The sequence below is a fragment of the Ovis aries genome, chromosome 7 (assembly GCF_016772045.2).
Source record: "Ovis aries strain OAR_USU_Benz2616 breed Rambouillet chromosome 7, ARS-UI_Ramb_v3.0, whole genome shotgun sequence".
NCBI lineage: Eukaryota > Metazoa > Chordata > Mammalia > Artiodactyla > Bovidae > Ovis > Ovis aries.
Window position 1 is genome coordinate 67814898 of NC_056060.1, and position 23808 is coordinate 67838705.

At 37.1% G+C, this 23808-nt stretch overlaps 1 protein-coding gene across 1 annotated transcript; it reads left to right on the top strand.

The window, feature by feature from the left end:
• The first annotated feature begins 747 nt into the window (after window positions 1–747).
• On the top strand, window positions 748–21427 carry NAA30 (N-alpha-acetyltransferase 30, NatC catalytic subunit). Its single transcript, XM_027971892.3, has 5 exons — window positions 748–867; window positions 1140–1902; window positions 6364–6487; window positions 8397–8452; window positions 18005–21427. Exons 2-5 carry the CDS (start codon window positions 1141–1143, stop codon window positions 18140–18142), a joined length of 1080 nt encoding a protein of 359 aa, XP_027827693.1. The 5' UTR covers window positions 748–867; window position 1140; the 3' UTR covers window positions 18143–21427.
• The last annotated feature ends 2381 nt before the right edge of the window (window positions 21428–23808 follow it).

The window sequence follows — 23808 nt, forward strand, 5'->3', positions numbered from 1 at the left end:
CTTCTTAGCCATTGTCATTCTCTTTCAACATCTCTAATTCTTCCCCAGGTGTGTTTACAGCTGCCGAACACCTGTTAATCCCATTTACTTCCAGTCTTCCTGGGCGGGGTGAAAGGGATAAATAACGAAGGAGAGAGGGAAAGGACTACCTGTCAACTTTCTCTTGTCTCGAAGAGGCAAAGACTAAATTCACGTCGCAAACGGACCAGTTTTCATCAGTCATTCCCATATTTTTCACAGTTCAAAGTTTTAAACTTCTTTTCTTTTTCGGGGATTTTTCTCTCCTGATTGCTCCATTTTTAAGGGACACGGGTAACCCTCCCCCTATCCCCGGCCAGAGCAAAGGTTAAACGTAGTACAGCTGAGGAAAAGTATTTTTAGGAGATTGGTCCAAGGCCCGGGGAGCAGGCCCAGAGCGGGTGGGCTTTGAGGCAGCTTCGTGGGAGCACCAGTCTGGCCCATCCTTCCCGGGCTCCGAGCTGCAAGGTCCGCCGGCTGAGCAGCCCGCAAGGCCGAAGACAGTGGGTTAAGGGTTGGTGACTCCCAAGCCCTCTCCAACTTCCCTGCCCTACAGCTCCACCCACTAGCAAGCAGCAGCCACCCGGCCGCGGGAGACACCTTCGCCCCTCCCCTCCACAGGTCACCTCCCTCCACGCCCTTTTCCCCCGGCCCGGCAGCCGGCAGGCAGGGAAGTGTCGTAAAGCCAGGCCCAGGAAACTTTACCCGGGGTAACAGCCGAGGCGCTTTACGGCGACGGCGGCTGAGTGTGAGCCTTGGCGGTGGCGGAGGCAGCCGCGGCGGCGAGGGAGGCGGCGGCGGCTGAGGAGGAAGAGGAGTGGCGGCAGTGGCGGCGGGGACCTGTGCGGGGTGAGCCGCGCGGAGGGGACGGGGAGGGGCCGCGGGTGACAGGGCTGGCGGATGGGCGCGGGCGGACGGGGACGGTGGCCGGCTGAGCAGCTGGGCGGCGCTGAAGAGACGGGGGCGGGGGGTGGCGCGGAACTGGGGGGCCAGCTCTGTTAGGGACGGTTTCTGCCTTTGTTTCCCCCCCTACTCCCGCCGCCCCCTGCCCTCTGCTTCCTCTGCTCCGCGCTCGTCCGCCGGGTCTCATGGCCTCCCCTTTCGGTCTGTGTCGCCTCTAGGATGGCGGAGGTACCGCCTGGGCCTAGCAGCCTCCTCCCACCACCAGCACCTCCGGCCTCGGCCGCGGCCGAGCCCCGCTGTCCCTTCTCGGCGGGGGCCGCCCTCGCCTGCTGCAGCGAGGACGAGGAGGACGACGAGGAGCACGAAGGCGGCGGCTGCGGCGGGAGCCCGGCGGGCGGCGAGGCGGCGGCCAAGGGGCATCCGTGCCTCCGCTGCCCTCAGCCGCCGCAGGAGCAGCTGCAGCTCAACGGATTGATCAACCCCGAACTGCGGCACCTCCGGGCGGCCGCCTCCATCAAGAGCAAGGTTTTGAGCTCGGCCGAGGCGGCCACGATCGCGGCCACCCCCGATGGGGGCCCCAGAGCGACTGCAACAAAAGGAGCCGGGGTACACTCGGGCGAGAGCCCCCCTCACTGCCTCCCCAGTAATGCAAGAACTGCGCTCCCCAGCCCGGCAGAGGCAGCGGCGGCGAGCGATCCCGCGGCGGCCCGCAATGGACTGGCGGAGGGCACGGAGCAGGAGGAGGAGGAAGACGAGCAGGTGCGGCTGCTGGCTTCATCCCTGACCGCAGGCTGCAGTTTAAGGAGCCCCTCAGGCCGGGAGGTTGAGCCGGGGGAGGATCGGACGATACGTTATGTCCGATATGAATCCGAGCTACAAATGCCCGATATCATGAGACTGATCACCAAAGATCTGTCTGAACCCTACTCCATATATACCTATAGATATTTTATCCACAACTGGCCACAGCTGTGCTTCTTGGTAAGTGGATGGAATGAAAAGCGGGTGAACCCGGCAGAGATCCAGGCCGTGCGGGGCAGGGAGTGTGAGGGCTGGAATGTCAATGTATGTATTCTGCATTTCATAGTATGATACATGATGTAAAGTGCGTGTACACACTCTAGGTATTTAATGAACAGTATGAAAGGTAAGACTTCGTGATCCGGGTCAACTTGATACTGATGTAAATGCAGCAAGCTGGTATGATGCAAGTTGGGGGTCTCCTATCCTGTTTACACTAGCTTATCATCATGTTTAACCGTCTTTAATTATCCTCCCTCATCCTCAAAGCACTTTGCAATCATTTAATTTGCGCATGGTTCTGTTCAGATACAGGCCTTATTAATCTCTCAATTACAGCCATAATCAGGGAAGAGTGTATGCATAAACATGTTTTGGTGAACATGATTGTCGGTAAACTTGCTGTGGCCACATTGGAGAATTAAATCTTACAAGCATATTCTGTAATTATGGAGATTGTTTCCTTTTACTTCAACAGGACAATTAGCAGTTGTAGCCAGCCTGTTTTCTGCTGCACAGTTGCAGAAGGCGATACTAACACTTCTGGTGGTTGAAAGATTCCTGAAACTTGAGCAAAATACCCTTTTTGGGAGTGTAGGAAACTAAGTGTGAAATTGTTACTAATCTATAATTTTTTTAAGAAGTTGATCACAGGTATGTCTAAATGCTAGTACTAATGCTGGCTTGTGTGAAATATAATAGACAGAAATTTTTTACTTATATCTGAGTAAGAAAGACTTGGCTTACCAAACAAGCTGAATATATATATGTGTGTGTGTGTGTGTATATATATATATATATATATATATATTTAACTTACATAGTACTGGTAGTACCAATAGTTTCCCAATAATATTGACTAATTACAGTCTGAATGAAACCTTTCACCTAAATATTGACTACAGGTATGTGCTTTGTATCATGTGCTCACAGCATGTTGTTTCCATTGAATTTTATTGAAGAAAGGCAACATGCTTTTAAGGAGTGTTTTATGATATGTGAAGGGAAAAGCCACTACCATTATTTATTGCTTAGAATTGACTTAGTTTCACTTGTTAATTCCTTGTAAAATGCTCTGACCATACTTTAGAAATCTGTCTTTCTGATTCCATAGCTTGGTGGTAATCTGAAAATGTAACCTCTGTATTGTTGTAATGGTAGTTGTGCTGTTTTCTGCATTCACTTCACTAAAGCTTCAGTTTAGTATGTTTGTTTAAGCTGGGAACTGTTTTATATTCTACAAAGCTACTCGTACAGGATTCTAACTGTTGCATCAAAGTAGAAGTTCTAAGACATGTCTGTGTTAATGAATATGGGAAAATGGTTTTCATAACATTATTATAAATGTCATTATCAAATCCCATTATAAATGCTAAAGATTGTAGATTGATTGTAAGTTAACTCACAAAAGCATACAGTTTAGTTACACTTTAAATTGAAATGGTGTGTGTGTGTATTTTTGTTAATTGCAGAAGATGGTTGTGTATGTATGATAGTCAACTTTTGAGTTCTGGTATTACTTCAACTTGTCTGCCATTTAGACTCTGATAAACTAAATAATAGTAAACTTTAGTTTGATTATACATACACTCTTCCCAGTTCACCAGCTAATTGAACTTTAGCCCTTAATAGCTTATTTGTTTAACATTAAATTCTGAATATCTAAAAATAGTGATATACACAGTAGTTGACCTATAAGATTTACTAATACAAGTATGAAACTGGAGTATTGAACATAAAACAATGGTTAAACAGTCAGACCATTTGGAACTGGGGCCTTTATATTGGAATTAAAATTTTTTGAATTTCTCATGAAAACAATTTAAAACAAATATAAATGTATGTTTTTTCAAGTCATACCATTTAAAAATTATAAAGGATCCCAGATATAATCTAGTTCAACCTCTTTTTTTTTTTTAATGAAAAAAATGAAAGACCAGAGAGACTTTAAGTTTTCAAGTCTCCAGATATTTGTGTCCAGAGATATAAAGCTAGAACCCAGGTCTTCTGGCCTCTCATTATGGAAACAACTAAGAACTTGAAAAATGACATACTCTTGACTAATTCAGCCAAGATCCTGTGTCCCAAGTTCTGCTTCGCTAAGGAATAGTTGTCCTTGCGAACATCAATCTCAAGAGACTAGAAGTCTCCAGAATGTTCCTGGTTTCCTTAAGTAACCTGCAGTAGATCAAATGGAGTATATAAGATTGTTCCTTAGAAAAATCACCAATCCTTGACCATACTTGACTAACAAAAATGATGGTTTTTAACGATTCTTCCTAATAATTGTAACATGTGAAAGTATGGTACTGTACAAATAGGGACACTATCATTTACTATGTTCTTAGCTAATTTACCTCTGTCTCTTTGAGTTTGTGGTATTTTCAGTTGTTGCCTTTTTGAACTTCTTACCAGCGATATTCCATAGTACTTCTGTTATTTGTTCTAAATTTAAATTGCCAGCTTCTTCTGTTCTGCTGTTTGTGGTATTCTGGAATTTAGGAATCTATTTCACACAACTTACGTTTTTCAAGTTCCATAGATTGATAAGCATTTGACCTTTTAGAGTTGAATTTTAATTTTGCCTGGAATTTTTCAGTTCCCATCCTTGAAAAAAATGAACACATTTTAATAGCAGGAGTTCCAAATGTAGATACAGAAGCTTTTATCTGGAAAAAATTGACATGCCGTTTAGTGATTTTTGTGTGTATATTCATCAACAGTTTGTCAGGAGAAAATACAGCATTAACCTTCCTCGGTACCAACATCTTACTAATAACTGTGTATCATATATTGGACTTTTATTTTTAAATGATGTTTACAGTTTGATTTTTTTCCTTCAGATTCATGACTCGTAAGAAATTAACCTAGCCTAAGAGTGAACTCATGTGATACTTTTGCTAATTACTTTCTTGGTTAGAGGACAAAGATTTGTTTGAAATGGCTATCCAGTTTGAAAGTATTGTCTAGTTGTGTGCTAGTGGTTTTAGTTTTTCCTCTTTCAAATGGTTTATTTACTGTGAAATCTAAGTGTCCTACAATTTTGTATCATAGATTTGTCTAGATTTCCATCTCCCCTAGTTTATGAGGTCAGGCCAAATTTTCTTTAATGTACCATCTCATCTCTGGCATATACAGACAGATACCACACACACATATCTTTGAAGTAAGTTATGTCCAAGTCAGAAAATGCTGTTCAAACAGGCAACTTTTGTATATATTTCAGTACTTAGTACAGAAAAAAATTTTAGTTTCCAAAAGAGTTTTGAAAGAACCAAGTTGATTTATCATGAATAAAAATAGCAATAACAATTTTAGAGGTTTACTGGCCCCAAGTAATTTTGGATTGTGTTGATAAAACAGAAATGAATTAATGTGAATCATTGAATTTAATATCCTTTCAAAGTAAATCAGCTGCAATTAAATCAGCTGTACTTCAATTAAAATAAATAAATAAAATTGATATCCCTTCAAAAGGATTTTTCTGACCTAGTTTAGGCTTGCGTGAAATGGATTAGAATTATCTTGCCTAAAGATTTCTCCGCAGTTGGAAAAAGGTTTTTTAATAAATTTACAGAATGATGAACTAAAAACAAGTCATAACAAATTCAAGATAAAAGAGGTATTAAGTATATGTTGGGCTTTGCTTATTGATTTTTTTTAACCCATTCCTGGTTTTGTTGTTGCAATCATTTCTGAAAAATTAATTTTATTTAGAGATGAATTGAAACTTTCATTTTTTATTAAAATGAGGGCTCCTTAATAGGAGAGTCAGGAGAGTCCTAAAAATGAGACCATCATATATCTAGTTTTTATAGTCCCTCAATAACAAAACTACTTGAGTAGGATCTAGGGAATACCTTAAAAACAGTCCTTTTTCTGAAAATCTTTTAGTTTTTTAATTTTCCTGATCAAAATCCAACTCTGCTATTCAGGTATAAATGTCTTCTATCTGTCTTTTGCTAAAACTTCATCATGATTAAATATAAATTTGTTGTACTCTGTTGATAAGTTTCACATCATAATATCTAATGAAAAGACTTTTTCTTAAATTATTTTCATGTCTCCTCTTTCCCAAATCTTAAACATATAGGTCTTTATTTCAGTTGATTATAAGTGCCTCTTATAAAGTACTTCAGTGTTTACCATGTGGAAATTTATTTCCCCCCTATATAATGATAGGCTTTAATAATGAGCATAAGAAATTCATGTTGTAAAGAATGTTGAAAAATTTTAAAACTAGAACATTTGAAGGAGTTCTGGGATTTAGATTTCTGAAATTTCTGTGATTGCTGTTGCTAAAATTCTCATTATTTCTTCCTCCTCCAAAAACACTGACCAGTGGTTGGTTGCTCTTTTCCTGGGTAGTTGTGCAGTACTTAATGGCAATGTATTCTTTGTAACTGTTTGTTTATTTTTAAGGCCATGGTAGGGGAGGAGTGTGTAGGTGCCATCGTTTGCAAGTTGGATATGCACAAAAAGATGTTCCGCAGAGGTTATATAGCCATGTTAGCCGTGGATTCCAAATACAGGAGAAATGGCATTGGTAAGAAAAATATTATGTCAAAAAAAGAATGCCTAAATTATTTTCATTTTTTTTAAGAAACAGAAGACTTAATTGTAAATAGTATGTAGAAATGAGCATGAAGCTGAGAGAAGACTATCGATTGCTTTTGTTTCAAAATATTTTCAAAATGTTTTTAAAATGAATTGTTTCCTTTATTACTGTTGAATTATTTGAGACATTATCTTTCTAACAATTACTAGGTGATCAGTTTTCACCTCCAAACATTTTTTTTGATCACATTCAAACTGTATTGTATTGAGTTCTACAGTTTTTAATAGGGTGCTTGATCACAGTGCTCAAGCAGCTGTGTGTACTTGGGTTATGGGTTCAACAGTCTTCAATCAAGGCAACATTATGGAGAAATTACCATTATTTCATACTAGTCACCAAGCATTGTATTAGCAATTCAGGGAGGTCCAGAAGAAAGCAGAATTGTTTGTTACTGCTATTCCCAAACTTCCTGGGCTACCTTTCCTGGTATTTTCAGTTAATTTTATGGTTTATAATGGTCATTAGAATCATCTGTGTGGTTTACAAACAAATGCTTAGGCCCCTCCCCTTAAGAATCTTGTTTGTCCTGTTAGAAGTAGGGCTGAAATCTCCCCAGGTGACTATGTTGTCAGCCACTTAAGAACCACTGTCCTAGAGTCTTGGACCTACTGACTTTGTTCAAAAATGGAGGAGCAGGTAGACAAGCACTTGTCTTAACGTGGCAAATTCTGAAATGCTCTGAAGCTAAGTAAGTATTCATGAAATAAGATTTGATGCCTGTGTGTGCGTGCTAAGTTGCTTCAGTAATTTCAACTCTTTGCAACCCCCTGAACTGTAGCTTGCCAGGCTCCTCTGTCCATGGCATTCTCCAGACAAGAATACTGGAGTGGGTTGCCATTCCCTTCTCCACGAGATCTTCTCTACCCAGGGATTGAACCTAGATCTCCTGCATTGCAGGCAGATTCTTTACCACTGAGCCACTAGTGTGTAATTACTAGCTGCTTTTTCACTTACAGTTTTGTTTTTTTAAGCCTCTTATGAGTGGCTCTGTTCAATTGAAGACTGGTTTGCACAATCTGAGACATGAGATATCATTGTGAATAGATTTACTTAATACATTAGGTTTAACCAACTTTTCTTACAGTGTTACAGTTTGCCACTAAGATTTTTAATGAATTGGGATTATTGTATAAGTTAAGTTCGCATCTTAGATGTATTAATAAGAGCTGATAAGGATTCATGGCAAATGATAGCAAATTTTCTGGCTACTTCAGAGGGCAGAAACCAGTACCTTGAGGATTGCATCTTGACCCTCGAACTTGTTTTGTATGGCCCATGTAATGGGTGCTTGCTTGTGTACATGATTTGAAAATTTAAGGAAGTTCCTATAAAATTTGGATTTCTTCTCTTAAAATTAGATCTGGCATTTGTTTTCCTTTTAATGTACTAAGTATATCTACTCGAAACTAGAATACAGATAAAGCACTGAAACCATCTGGTGTGCCCAGGCTTACTATAGTGCCCAAACTGCAAGGTTTGTAGGAACTAACCCAGTATCTTGGGCCCAGTTCGGGTCATAGCAGTTCTTGTATGGTCTTTGGCAAGATTGGCTTAGAGGTCACGCAGTGAGTTCTTGCCAGCTGAAGGAGTTCCTGGGTGGTTCTGGCTGTATCTTGCCTTTTTCTTGGAATAAAATAGCATTTACCTCTGAGAAAAAAAATATATATCAGGAGCTAGGTCTTTCAAAACGAAACTTATTGCTATGCATAGGTTCTGTTGGGCCTCTCAGAATTATAAATATTATAATTTAGAATGTAAATTATAAGTGATATAATTTAGGTATCTATAAGAAACTAATTACATTTTTACTTCATTAATACTCAGTTCTGTATTCTAGGTACTAACTTGGTTAAGAAAGCTATATATGCTATGGTTGAAGGAGACTGTGATGAGGTAAGTCTTCCTAAATGTTTCAGACCTTTTGTCCTGGGCTATATTCTATACTGGGTATTTATATAAGTATCTCAAGTAAATCATACTGTAATTTCATTGCAGACTATTATTATATAAATATAACTTGTGCTGAAAAATGTATTCCATTTAAAAACATATGAACTTTGATCTAGAACAAATTTTAAGATGATAATGGGAGCTAAAATTTGTGTCAAAATATAAAGGTAAAATTTTAGATATTTTCAATAAATAATTGGTATTCAGCACTCCGATTTGTTATCAGTCAAATCATTTAAGGTAGTTCTTATTATAAACCTTATTGTGATGTAATTGCATATTGGCCTTGGTTTCTCTCTAAATAATAATTTTTCCCCACTGTGGGTCAGCTATCAGCCAATATGAAAAACATTTCACATTTGAAAAAACTCTCAGCATTAAATAATAAGACTGGAGGGGGGAAGACAACCACTTTTTAAATGTAGAACTGCCTGTATATTAACATAAAAGCATCTTTTCTCTTCAGCTCGTTTGTAAAGCCTTATGGCAGGTAGTTTCTTTGTATGCTGCAGCACTGTGCTTTACATATGGTAGGTTCTTAATAAATAATGGCAGTGGTTGGGAATATTAAGATTTACTATTATATAATGTGGAAGGAAACAAGTATAAACTAGGAAAGTATGGGTATCTTTAATAGTGGTGACTAAGAAGTACTAAAGTTGCATTGTGCTAGTAATTTTGTGAGTAGTACTTCTAACACTTGTCTGTCTTATTGGAGGGCAAATGTTCCTTAGAGAGTTCTCAAAGTACTTGAAGTTAGGTAATTTTTTTCTCAGACTGATGCCATTAAGTAGCTTACTTTGGTTACTTTATTTTTAAGTGGGTTTTTTTGGTACAGAATTTATACACAAATCATTAACCTTTATATATGTGTGTGTATTTGGGATGCAAAGTCTCCTTCCCCCCCCCCCCCCCGCATCTCCACACTTTTCAACTCCTCATCGTTCTTTCTACTTAGAGCTACTATTCATCTTGCAATTTGCATCCTCCCGTTTTCTAAGCACACTTGAATGCAAATAGTCACACTTTTTTTTTAATAGAAATGAAATCACAAATTATTACTTGGTAATAACTACTTTTTCCACTTAACAGTATCTCATGAACAGGATTCCATGTCAGTACAGATGGACTGCAGAGTTATTATTCTCACGCTCCTTGTCCACTTTTGTAGTTTGTAGCCTGACAGATCCCATTAGATGGTGGTTGTATGAGAAGGCCTACAGTAATTGGACAGCACAGGGAAGTCATCCTGGGATTTATGGATATTTAATTATTTTACCCCAAATAAGAAAAGTCACACATGATGAAGGATCTCATATTCACAGCTTTTAATCTCAAAAAGTAATAGGTGCCGTAACCCTGATTATTTATATCACTGGTAACTAAAATATGAGTATAAAATTGAGTATAAATTTTTTCATGAATGTGGGTCTAATATGGACCATAGCTATATTGGCTTAAATGGTTTATCAAGAAGGGAAGTTGGGCTTCACAAAAGCTATTCCACAGTTTGGATAAATCTTTGGATGAAAAGACCATGTTTTGTTCCTTTACTGAGTACTGTGGTTCCCAGTGAACAGAGATGTTATAAGGAGGGAGTATTATGTTCCTAATGGATAGCTGTTTCTGATTTATCCTAGTTCTGCCTGTGAGATAGGTAGTATGCTTTATCTTAACTGATCAGATGTTTAAATAGTATAGTTTTTCTTTGAAAGTTCTGAGGAATGATGAGATTTTGGTTATACTGTTGTAGTTTCAAGGGTAAGTCCTGAATTAGTGATACATTTTATGGTAGAACTATTCACTGTGGGCCTAGGGTTCTAACTCTGATTTATTTTTCTTACTCTTGAAGCAATGGGTTTTACTCAGTCTTAGAATGAAATGGGAATAGTTCCATGAACTTACTTCCGTTGTATGATTTTTGCATTTTAAGTAGCTCTGCTTCTGGTTTAGGGTACTCTTCTATGACTTAAAAAGATTGGTTATCTGTGTCCCATATTGTCCAGATAAAGAATTTGCTGTAGAAAGGGACAGAACTCTTGTTTACTCTTTATTAGGCTTTCCCTTTCCCTTCATTGAGTTTTAAACCACATAAGCAGCAAACTCTTCTATCCCCTTTTTCTTTCTAATTTTTGATGGTAGTGTGTTTGTTGGTTCTATTTCCTTATATTACCATTTCATCCTGTTTGGTTTGGTTTTTTCCCCTCCACTCCAGTGTAACTACTTTGTATTTGCTAGACCCAGTAGTTTCTTGGTCTTCCTCTGCTTATTAAAAAACTTCTCAGTCTTTTAAGACCCAGCTCAAATATCAACAACTTCTTTTAAGTTTTCCTTGATCCATTTGGACAGAATCAGTTGCACCTTCCATGGTTTTTTTGACCTCCCTTTCTGTAATACTTACTGTGCCTACATTTACTTGTTCAGAGTCTGCCTTGGGCACTGAGAGCAGAGATACCATTTCTTATTTACTGCTGTATTTTTAATGCTTAGTATACAGCATTTGTGATAGAGTACATGATTCATAAATATTGGTTGAATGACTAGTTCTGTACTTTACCATCTTAAGTATACCTCTTTTGGGGGAGGGGGGAGCTTTTGAATTTTGATTTGTGTAATTAGTTTTTAACTTGTCTTTCTGTCTAAGCTTTCTAGCTTTTTCTTATTTTTTTTGCACATAAAAATATATCTGCAGGGTTAACAAGTTATTAAAATACCTTTTGATACAAGCAATTTTATATAAAAATAGTCTTGTATATAATTCATTGTTCTGAGGAAAACTTTGAAACTATAATTTTCCAAGAATATAATGACTATAAAATAACCAACTTGTGATTTTACTTTCATTAGGTTAGGCCAGCCTTCATTTCTCTTAAAGTTAAGAAACTTAAGTGTTAAGAAACTTTGACAAATTACCAGAAAGACGTTTGGGAAGGCTTTTAAATTACATTTTCTACTACATAGGTTGTGCTGCTATTTTTTTATTCTTACAGAGAGAGATTTTTTTTTTTAATCTATGAGAAAAACATTAAGATAAATACATTTGGAAATTTGGAAATCTCTATGAAGCTTTATTGTACGCATCCAGTCAGATTTTACTTTCCTTCTGTTTGCAGAATTTATGACCTTGAGTCATGTTGTTTTTGGTTGCCACTTATCATTTTAAGATAAATTCAGAGTAAATTAAACTGAGGTTAGTTGAAATACAGATCTGTACATTTCACAGTCGAGATGTAAATCATGCTTTTGCCCCAATTACAATATTACCCTTCTGGTCTGATAGATCTTTCCATTTTGCCATTCTATGACTTTCCTAACGGTTTATATCAGAATTAGACATGTTTAAACAGTCTAGGGAAAGTTTTTTTCATTTTCTGTATATTTGGAGCTGACTAAAAAGTTACAGCATCAAAAAAAAAAAAAGAAACAGATAGATGCATTCCTTCATGAGTAAGAAATGCATTATCTGTGTTGCTGATCTGGCCTGAATTTGGTTACTTCCTTATGTGCTCTGCCTGCCAAATGTTTAGTAGCTACTAGGACAAGCTTCTTTGGTTTGGTTTTACATTAGGGGAAATAATAATACATACAAATAATATATATGAATTTTCTTGTGTACCTAAAATAATGAACGCACATGTGGCCATTTACTTTTATGCACTTTTAAAAAATTTGTTTAGATTTATGGTATGGTTACCATCATAATAATACTCAGAACTAACTCATAAATGATGAAAATATATTGGAACCAAAATTTCTTAATGGAGTTTAAGAGTGCAGTATGACCTTGAAAACATTTTTAGTTGACCAACATCTTATTTCCTTCTTTCCCCAGCCCCTGGCAGCCACTGTCCTAAACTCTCTTCTATTAAGTTTGACTATTTTAGTTTATACACATAAACAAGCTCATGACATATTCGCCTTTCTATTTTGACAATTTGCTTAGGGCAGTGGCCTCCAGGTTCACCCATGGTTGTCCCACTGGCAGGGTTTCTGTTTTTAAGGCCAAAAAGTATTCTCTGTGTGTGTGTAAGATATGCCCTCCAGGTTCACCCGAGTGTGTGTGTAAGATATATGCCCATATGCCCTCCAGGTTCACCCGTATGTATGTGTGTGTGTGTGTAAGATATATGCCCTCCAGGTTCACCCGTGTGTGTGTGTGTGTGTGTGTGTGTAAGATATATGCCCTCCAGGTTCACCTGTGTGTGTGTGTAAGATATATGCCCATATGCCCTCCAGGTTCACCCGTGTGTGTGTGTGTGTGTGTAAGATATATGCCCTCCAGGTTCACCCGTGTGTGTGTGTGTGTGTGTGTGTGTGTGTAAGATATATGCCCTCCAGGTTCACCCAAGTGTGTGTGTAAGATATATGCCCATATGCCCTCCAGGTTCACCCGTGTGTGTGTGTGTGTGTGTGTGTGTTTGTGTGTATAAGATATATGCTCTCCAGGTTCACCCGTGTGTGTGTGTAAGATCTATGCCCATATACCTTCCAGGTTCACCCATGGTTGTACCACTGGCAGGATTTCAGTTTTTAAGGCCAAAAAGTATTCTGTGTGTCTGTGTGTAAGATACAGCCAACTTTTTCTTTATCCATTTGTTGGATGTTTAAGTTGTTTCCTTATTTTAGAAATTGTGATCATCATGAACATGGGAACCTTTTTGAGGTCTTGATTTTACTTCCTTTCGTTATGTACCCAGAAGGGTGATTGCTGAATTGTATGATAGTTCTTTTTTAAAGTTTTTCAGGAACCGGCACACTCTTTTCTATAATGACTGTAGCAGTTTACATTCCCACCAACAGTGGCTGAATTTACTTAAGTAACCAGTAATAAACCTGTTACATGTTAACAAAATAACATACAGTTTATGGTAATATACAGGATGACTTTAAGTTTTTTGTGTTCAATAATTATATGTTTGACATTTTTAGTTTTTTCACTGGAAACATAGTTTATCTATGAGACAGAGGCTGCCAGGTGAAGAGCAGAGTAAAATGGAGTTATTTAAACTAGAAGGATTTTTGGTTGAGTAGTTTGGCCTAGTTAAAGAACTGGGTATGAGAAGCCTGGGTTCTAGATACATCTTCTATCAGTATAGTTGTGTGATTGTAGGAAGGTCATTTAACTTTTCATAATCTGTCTCTTTGTCTCTGCAGTGTGATGGTAAAGGGATGTGATCTTAAAGGGATGTTATGAAGAGAATAAAATTGTTTATTCAGCCCTACCTCTAGAACTCCTAGCCGGTAGTTTTAAAAAAAGGCTTTCTAAACTGTAATAGCTTGGCTCATCCTGACGGTGGTTTGTTCCTCAGAGAATCTGTAGAATTTCACTGTAACCCGTTTTTTCTGTTGAGTAGAATTCAACTTGGCCAAATTTCTTTAACATTAAAATAACCTTTGGCTTCTTATGATGCATTCCCATGATGCAGACTAGATAATTTTATAGAAAATTTCCAATATAAGCCCAAATTCTGTTTTTGTGTATTTATAAAACTCACTAATTTTTACAAAGTAGTTACTTCTTTGTGGAATTTTCTGTTGTGTCAAATAATACATGATTTCTTTGTTCATAGAATGTGAGGGTGCTGAGAGAATCTTTTCATTTTAATCAAGGTGTTAGTCCTCTGTGTAATGTTTTGCTATAAATTGGGGTTTATAATCTGTTAGGATGCTAACAAACCTGAATTCAGCTGTTAAGTTATACCTCAAGTGTGTATTTATGTAGTCATAGTTAGCCTCAGCTGTTTTGAATATTTTAGATTACTAAGTATTAATGAATATGAACTTGGATTCTCTGTATTATGTAGATCTCCCATTTGCTGCTTTGTTTTACTTTTGGAAACAATCAGAGTTACAGAAAAGTGGATACTATTAAGTTCTAGTTCACATTTTCAGTCTGGGGTCTATTTTTGTTCTACTGGTGACTTTGAGTTTCATTCCCTTATAAGTTAGAGATACATCTATTTCATAGGGTTCTTAAGAAAACTACATTATGTCAGATGCATGTAATATGACATAATGCATGTGAAATGCTTTATGTAGCACTTAGCCTTCAATAAATAGTATTTTTTTTTTAAACTGTCACTCTCCTTTTCATTTCTGTGAAATCTGTTCTAAGTTATGAGTTGTTGGAGCTTTATTGCTTTTCATATTAATTGTTTTAACATTTTAGCTGTAATTAGGTGCTGGCCTGAAACAGAATTGTAGGAATTACTCAAGAGAATAGTTCAAAATTGGTAAATTGCATTGTCCAGATGGGAGTGTTCCAAATGGAGGATGGCATACGTCACTGATGGCATACATCACTGTTAAATTACAGTCTTTTAAGAGCAGAGAGAAATTGTTGATTTCTTATTCTCACCTTAAACCAGTTTGCTTGCTATATAATTTTTATTTAAGGCCTTCTTAGGAACATTTTTCCTTGATCCTGAACCATGAATTACTTGTTTTTAGATCTTTTTAGAATTTGGATTTGGTATGTGATTTGCCTTCATGAGTTTTTTTTGTATAGGTAATTGCCTCAAGATAATACTTTTTCTCAAAGTACTCTGGTCATATAAAAGCTTGACAGCACTTTTGTTTGTTTCATGTTTATGTAATATATGTAATATAATGAAAAGTGCTAAGGATGTATATAATTAACAAATGTTTAAGAGCCTTCCATGTGTCTGGCAGTATGTTAGGTGCAGAGGAAATGGCTGTGAACGAGGTACCCATGATCCCTGTCTTTGTTGAGCTCACCAGCTGGGAAAGATGTCATAGCTCATCAAACATTAGACAAGAGTACAGTTGAATGAGGAGCAGTGCAGAGTGCTGTGGGGCAGTCTGAAGGGAAAGAGATGTTCTACCCAGTATGGAAGTGACATGCTAAAGCCAAAAGCAAGAATAGGAGAATGGGAAGAGCATTCTTCCAGACAGAGAAAACTGCTTATGTGAAAGGTCTAGGGTGGGAAAAATAATGGTGAGTTCTAAAAACTGTAAATTTAGTGCTGTTCATGGGGAGGAAGGGATGGGGACCTAAAGCACACTCTTGTGTGTGTGTGCTCAGTTGTGTCTGACTCTTTGCGGCCCCATGGACTGTAGCCTGCCAGGCTCCTCTGTCCCTGGAATTTTCCAGGCAAGAATACTGGAGTGGGTTGCCATTCTGTCTTCTAGAGGATCTTCATGACCCAGAGATCAAACCTGCCTCTACTGTGTCTCATGCATTGGCAGGAGGATTCTCGACCACTAGCACCACCTGGGAAGCCCAGTTATTAATAGCAGGGTAGGTGGAGGCCATATCTTGATGGATCTTTCAGGTCTCTTTAGATTACTGTTAGATTGTGTACCCTTTCTTGAGGACAAAAGGGGTCAGTAAATGGTGTTAAGCAGGGTATTAACAAGAGCATCACTCAGAATTGAAAGTGAAAGTGAAGTCGCTCAGTCGTGTCTGACTCGACCCCATGGACTGCAGCCCACCAGGCTCCTCTGTCCATGGGATTCCCCAGGCAAGAATACTGGAGTGGGTTGCCATTTCCTTCTCCAGGGGGATCTTCCCAACCCAGGGATCAAACCCAGGTCTCTTGCATTGCAGGCAGATGCTTTATCCTCTGAGCCACCAGCGTCCACCTCCAATGCGGGAGACCCGGGTTCGATCCCTGGGTCGGGAAGATCCCCTGGAGAAGGAAATGGCAATCCAGTCCAGTATTCTTGCCTGGAGAATCCCATGGACGGAGAAGCCTAGTAGGTTACAGTCCACGGGGTTGCAAAGAGTCGGACACGACTGAGCGACTTCACCTTCACCTTCACTCAGAATAGGAGACGTTAAAGCTAGGAGGTAATAGTTGATGGCAGCTTAGACTAGAATGTTATCAATGGGAGCAGAAAGAAGAGGGTCAATTTGAGAGAGATTTAAGAGATAAACCTGAAATAGTGCTTGGAGTATATATACAGGGGAGTGGAGAGGAATGAGGAATGAGGTACAGAGATGACTCCCAGGCTTTAGGTTTGAGGCATTCATGGATGGACATCTTGTTACTGATGTGCAGAATTGTAGAGAAGCTGGTCATGAGTTTTTTGGATATGATGAGTTTTTTCTCATATCTGTTGCTTGAATTCTTGTCAGTTTTTTTGTTTTAAATAGCTTGTGATAGAACAAAAAGAGAGTCACAGGCTTTGCTTGGGCCTTTGTTTAATTATACTCTGCCCTTTTTTTCCACTCTATAAATACCAGAGGGTTATGACATCCCAACAGTTACTGTGGCTTACCGTGTTGAGTCTCAGTGAGGTAGGTTGAGAATCAATAGAAAGGCAAATAGAGCTATATATGTAAAACACACATAGGGAGGATGGGATAGAGGATACTTTGGTAGAGGAATGTAGAAGAACATCACATAATGTTCAAAAGTATCAGTTCTTCATTGTCAGGGCCATTGGTTCAGTAGTATTTAAAAAGACCTAGATAGAAGTTGATACTTGTATTCCTCTGTTAATATTATATTGATATCCATAATGTATGGACAGTGGTTCTCAGAATGTAGTCCCCTTAGCAGCAGCATCAACATCACCTGGCAATTTTTTAAAAAATGCAGATCCTTGGGCACTACTCCAAACCTACTCAGAAACTCGAGTTGATATGCAGTTGATATCTGTTGATATCTGTTTTAACAAATACTCCAGGTACACTAAAGTTTTGGTATCTTTGATCTAGTTTTGGCAAACTTTCTCTGCAAAGGGCCTGATAGTAAATAGTTTAGGCTTTGCAGACCACAAGTCTCTGGTGCAACTGCTCATATCTGCAGTTATATTGAGAAAGCAGCCAAAACATTGTGTAGATCAGTGGACATGGCTGTGTTTCAATAAAACTTTACAAAAACAGGCAGTAGGCACATTTGGCCTGAAAAGGGCTACAGTTTGCAGACTCTGGTCCTGACCGTAGATAAATGCGGTAGTTATCACCAGGATAAAGAATGACATATTAATGACAATGTAGGAATTGAAGGTCAGTTTGAATAGTTTCAAGTACTGGTTTATTTTCTTAAACCTTTGATTGTTGATTTTTTTCTTTTCTTCATCTTTTTGTCACACTACTTTTCTTTACAAGAAACTAATTCATCATCGTTTTAGTATAAAACATATTTCTCATTGCTAAAAATTCCAAAGTGAAGGTGTTAGTCGTTCAGTCGTGTCTGACTCTGTGATCCCATGGGCTGTAGTCCATGAGGCTTCTCTGTCCATGGACATTTTACAAAAACCAGTAGAAAAGAAGATGTTCCCAGTTTTCCTACTTCCCTTGCCCTGAGAGATAATGAACTTTTACAGTTCTGACACTTGTTCTGGATTCTTCCTGTATATCATTAATGTTTATGGTTTCACCGTCAGTTTTAAAACAATTAAATGTAGTTTGTTTTTCTTAAATATTTGGTCATATTGTTTATAAGTGATTTGTCAAATTATGAAATTATAAATTAGTTTAAAATATATAAAATTGTAACTTAGTTTTCTCTTTTTATTTTGAAGGTTGTTTTGGAAACAGAAATAACGAATAAGTCTGCTTTGAAACTTTATGAAAATCTTGGTTTTGTTCGAGATAAGAGGCTGTTCAGATACTATTTAAATGGAGTTGATGCACTGCGACTTAAATTGTGGCTGCGTTGAGAAACTGACATCAAGGAACAACTTTCCAACTGTGCAGAATCGACCTTTGCATGCAATGCAATTTGTACAGAATTGCTTTGCAGGTGGATTTAGTGATTTTCATGCAGCTCTTATCTGTCAGTGTCTCATTTGAGTGTCGCACAATATTTGTTGCACTTTGGCATGGCGCATTTCTTCTGAATTAAAAGAGATTGTTTTAAACTTAAAGAGTTCTTTTGGTACCAACAAGATGTGCCAGTTGATAGCCAAGATTTGTTTGTTCATTTGGAAAGTCTGCTGACATTATTTACACAGTGATAATTTTATTGCAGAACCAGGATGTGGAACATGATTTTTGTTCCTTAAAAAAAGCCAATGTAGATTGTAAAAATCTCTGAATATACTAACATTTCACATGAAACCTGCCATAGTTTTTCTGAGGGGATGGGGGAAGAGCTTCAATTTTAGGTTTTATTTTTTCAATATTAAATTTTCCATTCTTGAATATTGGTACCTCAGTGATTAGTGAATTAAAAAATTGTTATGTAGGGTTGGGTGTGTCTTACAATGAGTAAAGATAACAAATTGCGTCTGCCAGTGCCTGTGTAGATAAGTATATTTGTCTTCATCTCTAGTTTTTGAATGCATGCTGTCCTTTCCTTTTCTTTAAGGCCTTTGCAAGCAAACTTGTTTTTATTTAAATTCTAAATTTGATAATAAATTATTTCAGATTTTTATAATTTGGATACTTTTTCCAGGTGAGTGACAGAGTGGTTTACTGTAGAAGTCCCTTCTTATCTTACAAGTTAAATCTACGTGGAGTATCTTTAAGAAATGACTCAAAAGGGATGAGAAAAGTTGATGAAGCCGGGAATTGCTGGGTTTTAGATGCACTTTTTTTGAGAGTGAGGGAATTTTTGGAAAAGAATAGAAAAATTAATGTAAATTGGTATGATTTTATTTAATCAAAATTATTGCTCAGCTGTGAGGAACAGCTTTTACAAAGTAGTTGAACTTTTTTCCCACTTGGTTTGGATTCACATTGCTTCCACTTTAAATGCTTTGCTTTTGGTTCTTGGTGTTGAAAATAAATTTCGAGGTGCACTGTATCTGTTTTAAACTGATTTTATTTTATTTTCATTTATTTGTGCAAATTCTTGGGGGAACTTTGCTTAGTTCCCAGAAAACAAAAGGGAGACATGGAAATTTTTTTTTTGGAATGAGTTCTGTGGGTTTTCTTAATAGCCATCACCATGTTCATTAGTTATATTTTGTTTCAGCCAATCTGTGCAGTGTAATACATTTTAAAGTTGATTGCTTTTAGTTAAGAGACCTGTGATGGATAATTTATTTGACTGGAAAACCTAGGTACCCATTTAAAAAAAAAGATTCATTCTCTGTGAAAAATATTTTGTTGAAATCTGTTATTTTTTCATTAATTTGCATATGCTTTTCTTCTGCTCTAGAATTTGGTTTGAATTTTATTTTATGGCTATAATTACTGTATTTTTTAAAAACCCTACCTCCATTAACAGTTGGTAAAAGCCCCCTTTCAGGAAAGTTTGTTGCCTTTTTTTTTTAAAGGAAAGCTGCTCCTTGCTCAGTGTAGTGTCTTGAAAGTGAACATGGTAACAAGTACTTTTAAAATAAAGATTCATAAATTTGGTGAAAATGAAATCTTCCTGTTGATGGGATCATTTATATTAATAGTTCCTTATTTTTAAAGAAAAACTTTTTCTTTCCATTTTATATTGCTCTTGAAAGTTTAATGGACAGAATACTTGGTTACATTAAAAATATGAAGACCACACAATACTCAGCTTTCAGGGTGATCTTTTTGAGTATGTTTTGCTCAAACTTCATTTGGACTCTAGCACTTAGAGGACTATCAATTATAATGATGCTTCTGTCATTCTTGATATGGAGGGAATTGAACGAAGTATATAGTTAGTACTTTCACTGTCAAATTTTATCTTACCACCTTACATTTGACTTGCTGGTTAATGGGTAATGATTGTTGATGAACATACATTTGCTTGACTCACTAATAAGGACAGTTCTAAAGTAAATACATGCTTGTTTTTTAGCCCAGCCATTAATTTTTTGGCAGATTGTCAGTGAAACCATCACTACTGACCTTTTCACCAAGGTCAGTTGGCCAATTTTGCTGAATTGACTGGGTGTTTTAATTGGGTATTTTAAACATGAACTTAGCCATGTGACTGAAAAGTGAAATGGTTGTTGTCTTGTTTAGCTGGTATATGTTGAATATCATTGTCTACCTTGTATCTTTAATTGGCTGTGCAAAAATTGTTTACTTAAGTGTACTGAAATTTTTCTCTAGCTGATAACCCAGCACCAAAATTAAGTCTCGAAGTATCATCAAATGAAATTTTTATATTGGGCGTCCATCTTTCTTATATAATCGTGAAACAGTTCCATTTGAAATTGATAGAGTGAGTTCACTTGGCTAAAACTGAGCAAAGTTGGTGCAACTTTCTTTTAATGGGGTGCTGCCTCTTTAAGACTGACTGTACTCTCCACTGACACTGGTTTGGCAGTTGGTGCTGCTGAACATTTTTATACATGCTACCATGAAGCTATATATGTTAGTGCTGAAGAAGCTAACGGGTATACTACCATTTTTGATGTGTGGGCTGATTATAATTTCCCTTACATGAGGATGAAACTACTCTAGAGAAGTCCACAGATCATAAACCAGATAGTAGTTTCTAATCTGAAGCCAGCAAAATTTAAAAAAAAAATTACTATTAAAATATTGGTTTTAGTATTTTCTGCCTCTTCCCCAAAGTAGCCTCCCCATTTGCTTGACAAATCTGTGTAAAGTTTGTTTGTCACATGTTTTAGCTTTACCTTGCCCTGTGTTATGGTATTGGCTGACATGTATAAGACTGGATGTGTATATTTATTATGGTGTCTAAAAATCATGAAGTTCATCACTTTCCAGGAGCATAGATAAAAGCAAATTGGTAGTGCATCAGTTACTTTTCAGTGCACCATGACATCACTAAAATGAGTGCTATATTGTTACAGGGCTTTCAGGTTTGTAAAAACATAACCATAAATTATATTGACGTCAGATATGAGTTGAGTATCTATAAAGTATCACGTGTATCTCAAAATATTGGACTGCTGTTTGATGACTGGATATTGCTGCATAATTTTCTTCTATTGTCCCAGATCCTTTTGGAGAGAGAGATTTAATGGGATTTGAAATGTGCAAGCTGTCTCAATAAGATGCAGTCAAATAAAGTATGGTTAAGTTGTGTTTGCATTTTTCTTTTAGATACAGGTGTGTGCATTTTATGTTTGAGTTGTTTTACCTACTAAGAAGTAAAAAAAAGGCAAATCTATTCTGTTCCCCACTTCCTGCCTTGCATCTAAGAGTTATTTGGAAGAAGTTATATATAATTGTTATCTCTCTCACTTTGTGTTCTGACAAAGAAAATGTGAAAATAACAACAGGAACTTGATTTTCCTAACAGTATTCAAAGTTAGCTCGTATACCAGCTATCAGTACAAATGAGAGCATTTTTGCATGCATTAAACCAAAAGTTACTTTTCTGTCCTTATTCTGTAGAAATTTATTTGTAAGACAGTTTTTATTTTAATTTTTTTTTGTTGGTAACCTAGGTAATGTCCCCTCACCCTCAAGACCAAAGTAAAATAGAGCAATATCTGAAGGGCTTTTGGTCTCGTTCTTGTGAGAAACTTTAAATGGCAGTTGTGTATTCTTTCTTATTTCAAAATTTATGGATAGTAGTGGAAGATCTGTTATAAATATGGCTAAATTACTTTCATCATGCATGTCAAATTTTTACTTTGTTCTTTTATAGTCATGTAGTGAAAATAGAATGTGAGTTCATATTTTACTTGGCCCTATATGGAACTCTTAAGTACTTCATAAATTGTCTAAATAAGGACAAGAAAGTTGATATCATTCTTTCACACATATAAACAGAGATCAATAATAACCTGTAGCCTAAAGATATGATACTTTTAAACAGCTTTTTAAAAATGAGTTTGAAAAATTTCATGAGTATTGCACGATGCACTTTCTTCAGATCAGAGCTGTTCTCATGGCACTTTTTATGACGGACATGTAATTTGTGCTCTCCAGTATGGTAGCCACTAGTCACGAAGCTACTGAGCCCCTGAAGAAAGGCTAGTATGATTGAATAACTGAATTTTTAGTTAATTGAAATTTACATAGCTACATGTGACTAGTGGCTCCTGAATTGGATAGCATTGCTTTAGGTAATATTTAGACAGTAATAACTGGGGAAAGCAGTTTTTGAAAAGGATTTTTTAAGATCAGCTTATTGAAGAATGAAATAGAGGGCTCGTGATTAAAAATTGCCTCTGAGCAATGTACACTATACAAGAGTAAAGCTACAGTATTTATGTTGACAATATTTCATTGAAATAGTGTCTGTCATAGCACTTTTTCATAGTGTTCTTGGTATGAATTAGCCCTTCTGAGAAAAGCAGCCCTTTCAGTTTTTTACCATTTGGTAGTTGTCTGGGTTGCAAAGATGCACAGATTCAAGTGCCAAAAATTGGTTTCTGATAAGACTGTCATATTCTTTTTAGCTTTAAAACATTTTACAGCATTAAGCTAAATAACCTCTCATTTTAGATGAATTCGAGATAATTTCACCTCCATATGAGATTAGTCATTTCTTGTTTTATGAGTGGTCAAACTGAAACATGGAGGTATATCATTTTTAATCCATTTAAAGAATTCTAGATTATGTGTGTTGATATAAGAGCAAGTGTTTTTGTTTCTGAGAACCAGATTCATTTTGCTGTGTCTCTGTTCACAGCATATCACCCTTGACTCTAGCTGGACATCTAGTAAGTATAATTCATCAAGAGGATAGGACTGCAGATAGGAAATACCTGGCACCAGGGAGTGCCAGGCTTGGTATGATGCTGTTAACACTGCTGGAGAAAGCTCAAGGCACATGTTCTATTGATAGTAATCAGTGTTATTCTTCATGTGAAAAAGATTTAGGAATAATAAAGATCACCACATTGCCAAAAGTGATCTTATACTACTTAAAAAATGTAAACAATGCAGGGGTTAAAATGTAAGGTTTTTATAATACTAAGAAGCATATTTTTAGTTGATTAATTTTCATGACTACCTCTGTGCTGTATGAATATATCTCAATTTTTTAATACCTCAATTTCCTGAGACTCTGTATGTACGTTTTTGTAAATAATTTACCATATGCTAGAGGAAAGGACCTGACTTAAAAGAAATTGTATGAAGACATTTGTTACTGGATTTGTTACATAGTAAATTGATTTGAAATTTCTTTAAAACAGCCTTTTCTGCCCCCCTTGATTGAGGTTTTCTTCTTTGTTTTTGCTTTTGTTTTTGTTTTTTTCAGTAAACATATTCTTAGTGAGATTTGTGTTCCAGAAAGCGTGTATCCTCATTTGTTCTGCAAAGATTTGTATGTCTCCTGTGTTTTCCTTTCATGCCAAAGAAATTCACTCTTTTAAAAAGTCAGCAGGTTGCACTAACTGAAAAAATTTTTTGCCCCTTAAATAGGCATTAAGTTTTACTTCCTGTGACTTAAATATTTTCCAAAGGAAAATATATTCAATTTTTTAGTTAAAGCCATTAGTAAAAATTTGTAAAAATTTGTTTTTAG

Coding starts and splice junctions, on each gene's coding strand:
- NAA30 (XM_027971892.3), top strand. CDS start 1,141: ATGGCGGAGGTACCGCCTGGGCCTAGCAGCCTCCTCCCACCACCAGCA. Junction 1,903..6,363: donor GGCCACAGCTGTGCTTCTTG/GTAAGTGGATGG, acceptor TTTATTTTTAAG/GCCATGGTAGGGGAGGAGTG. Junction 8,453..18,004: donor TTGAAGGAGACTGTGATGAG/GTAAGTCTTCCT, acceptor TTTATTTTGAAG/GTTGTTTTGGAAACAGAAAT.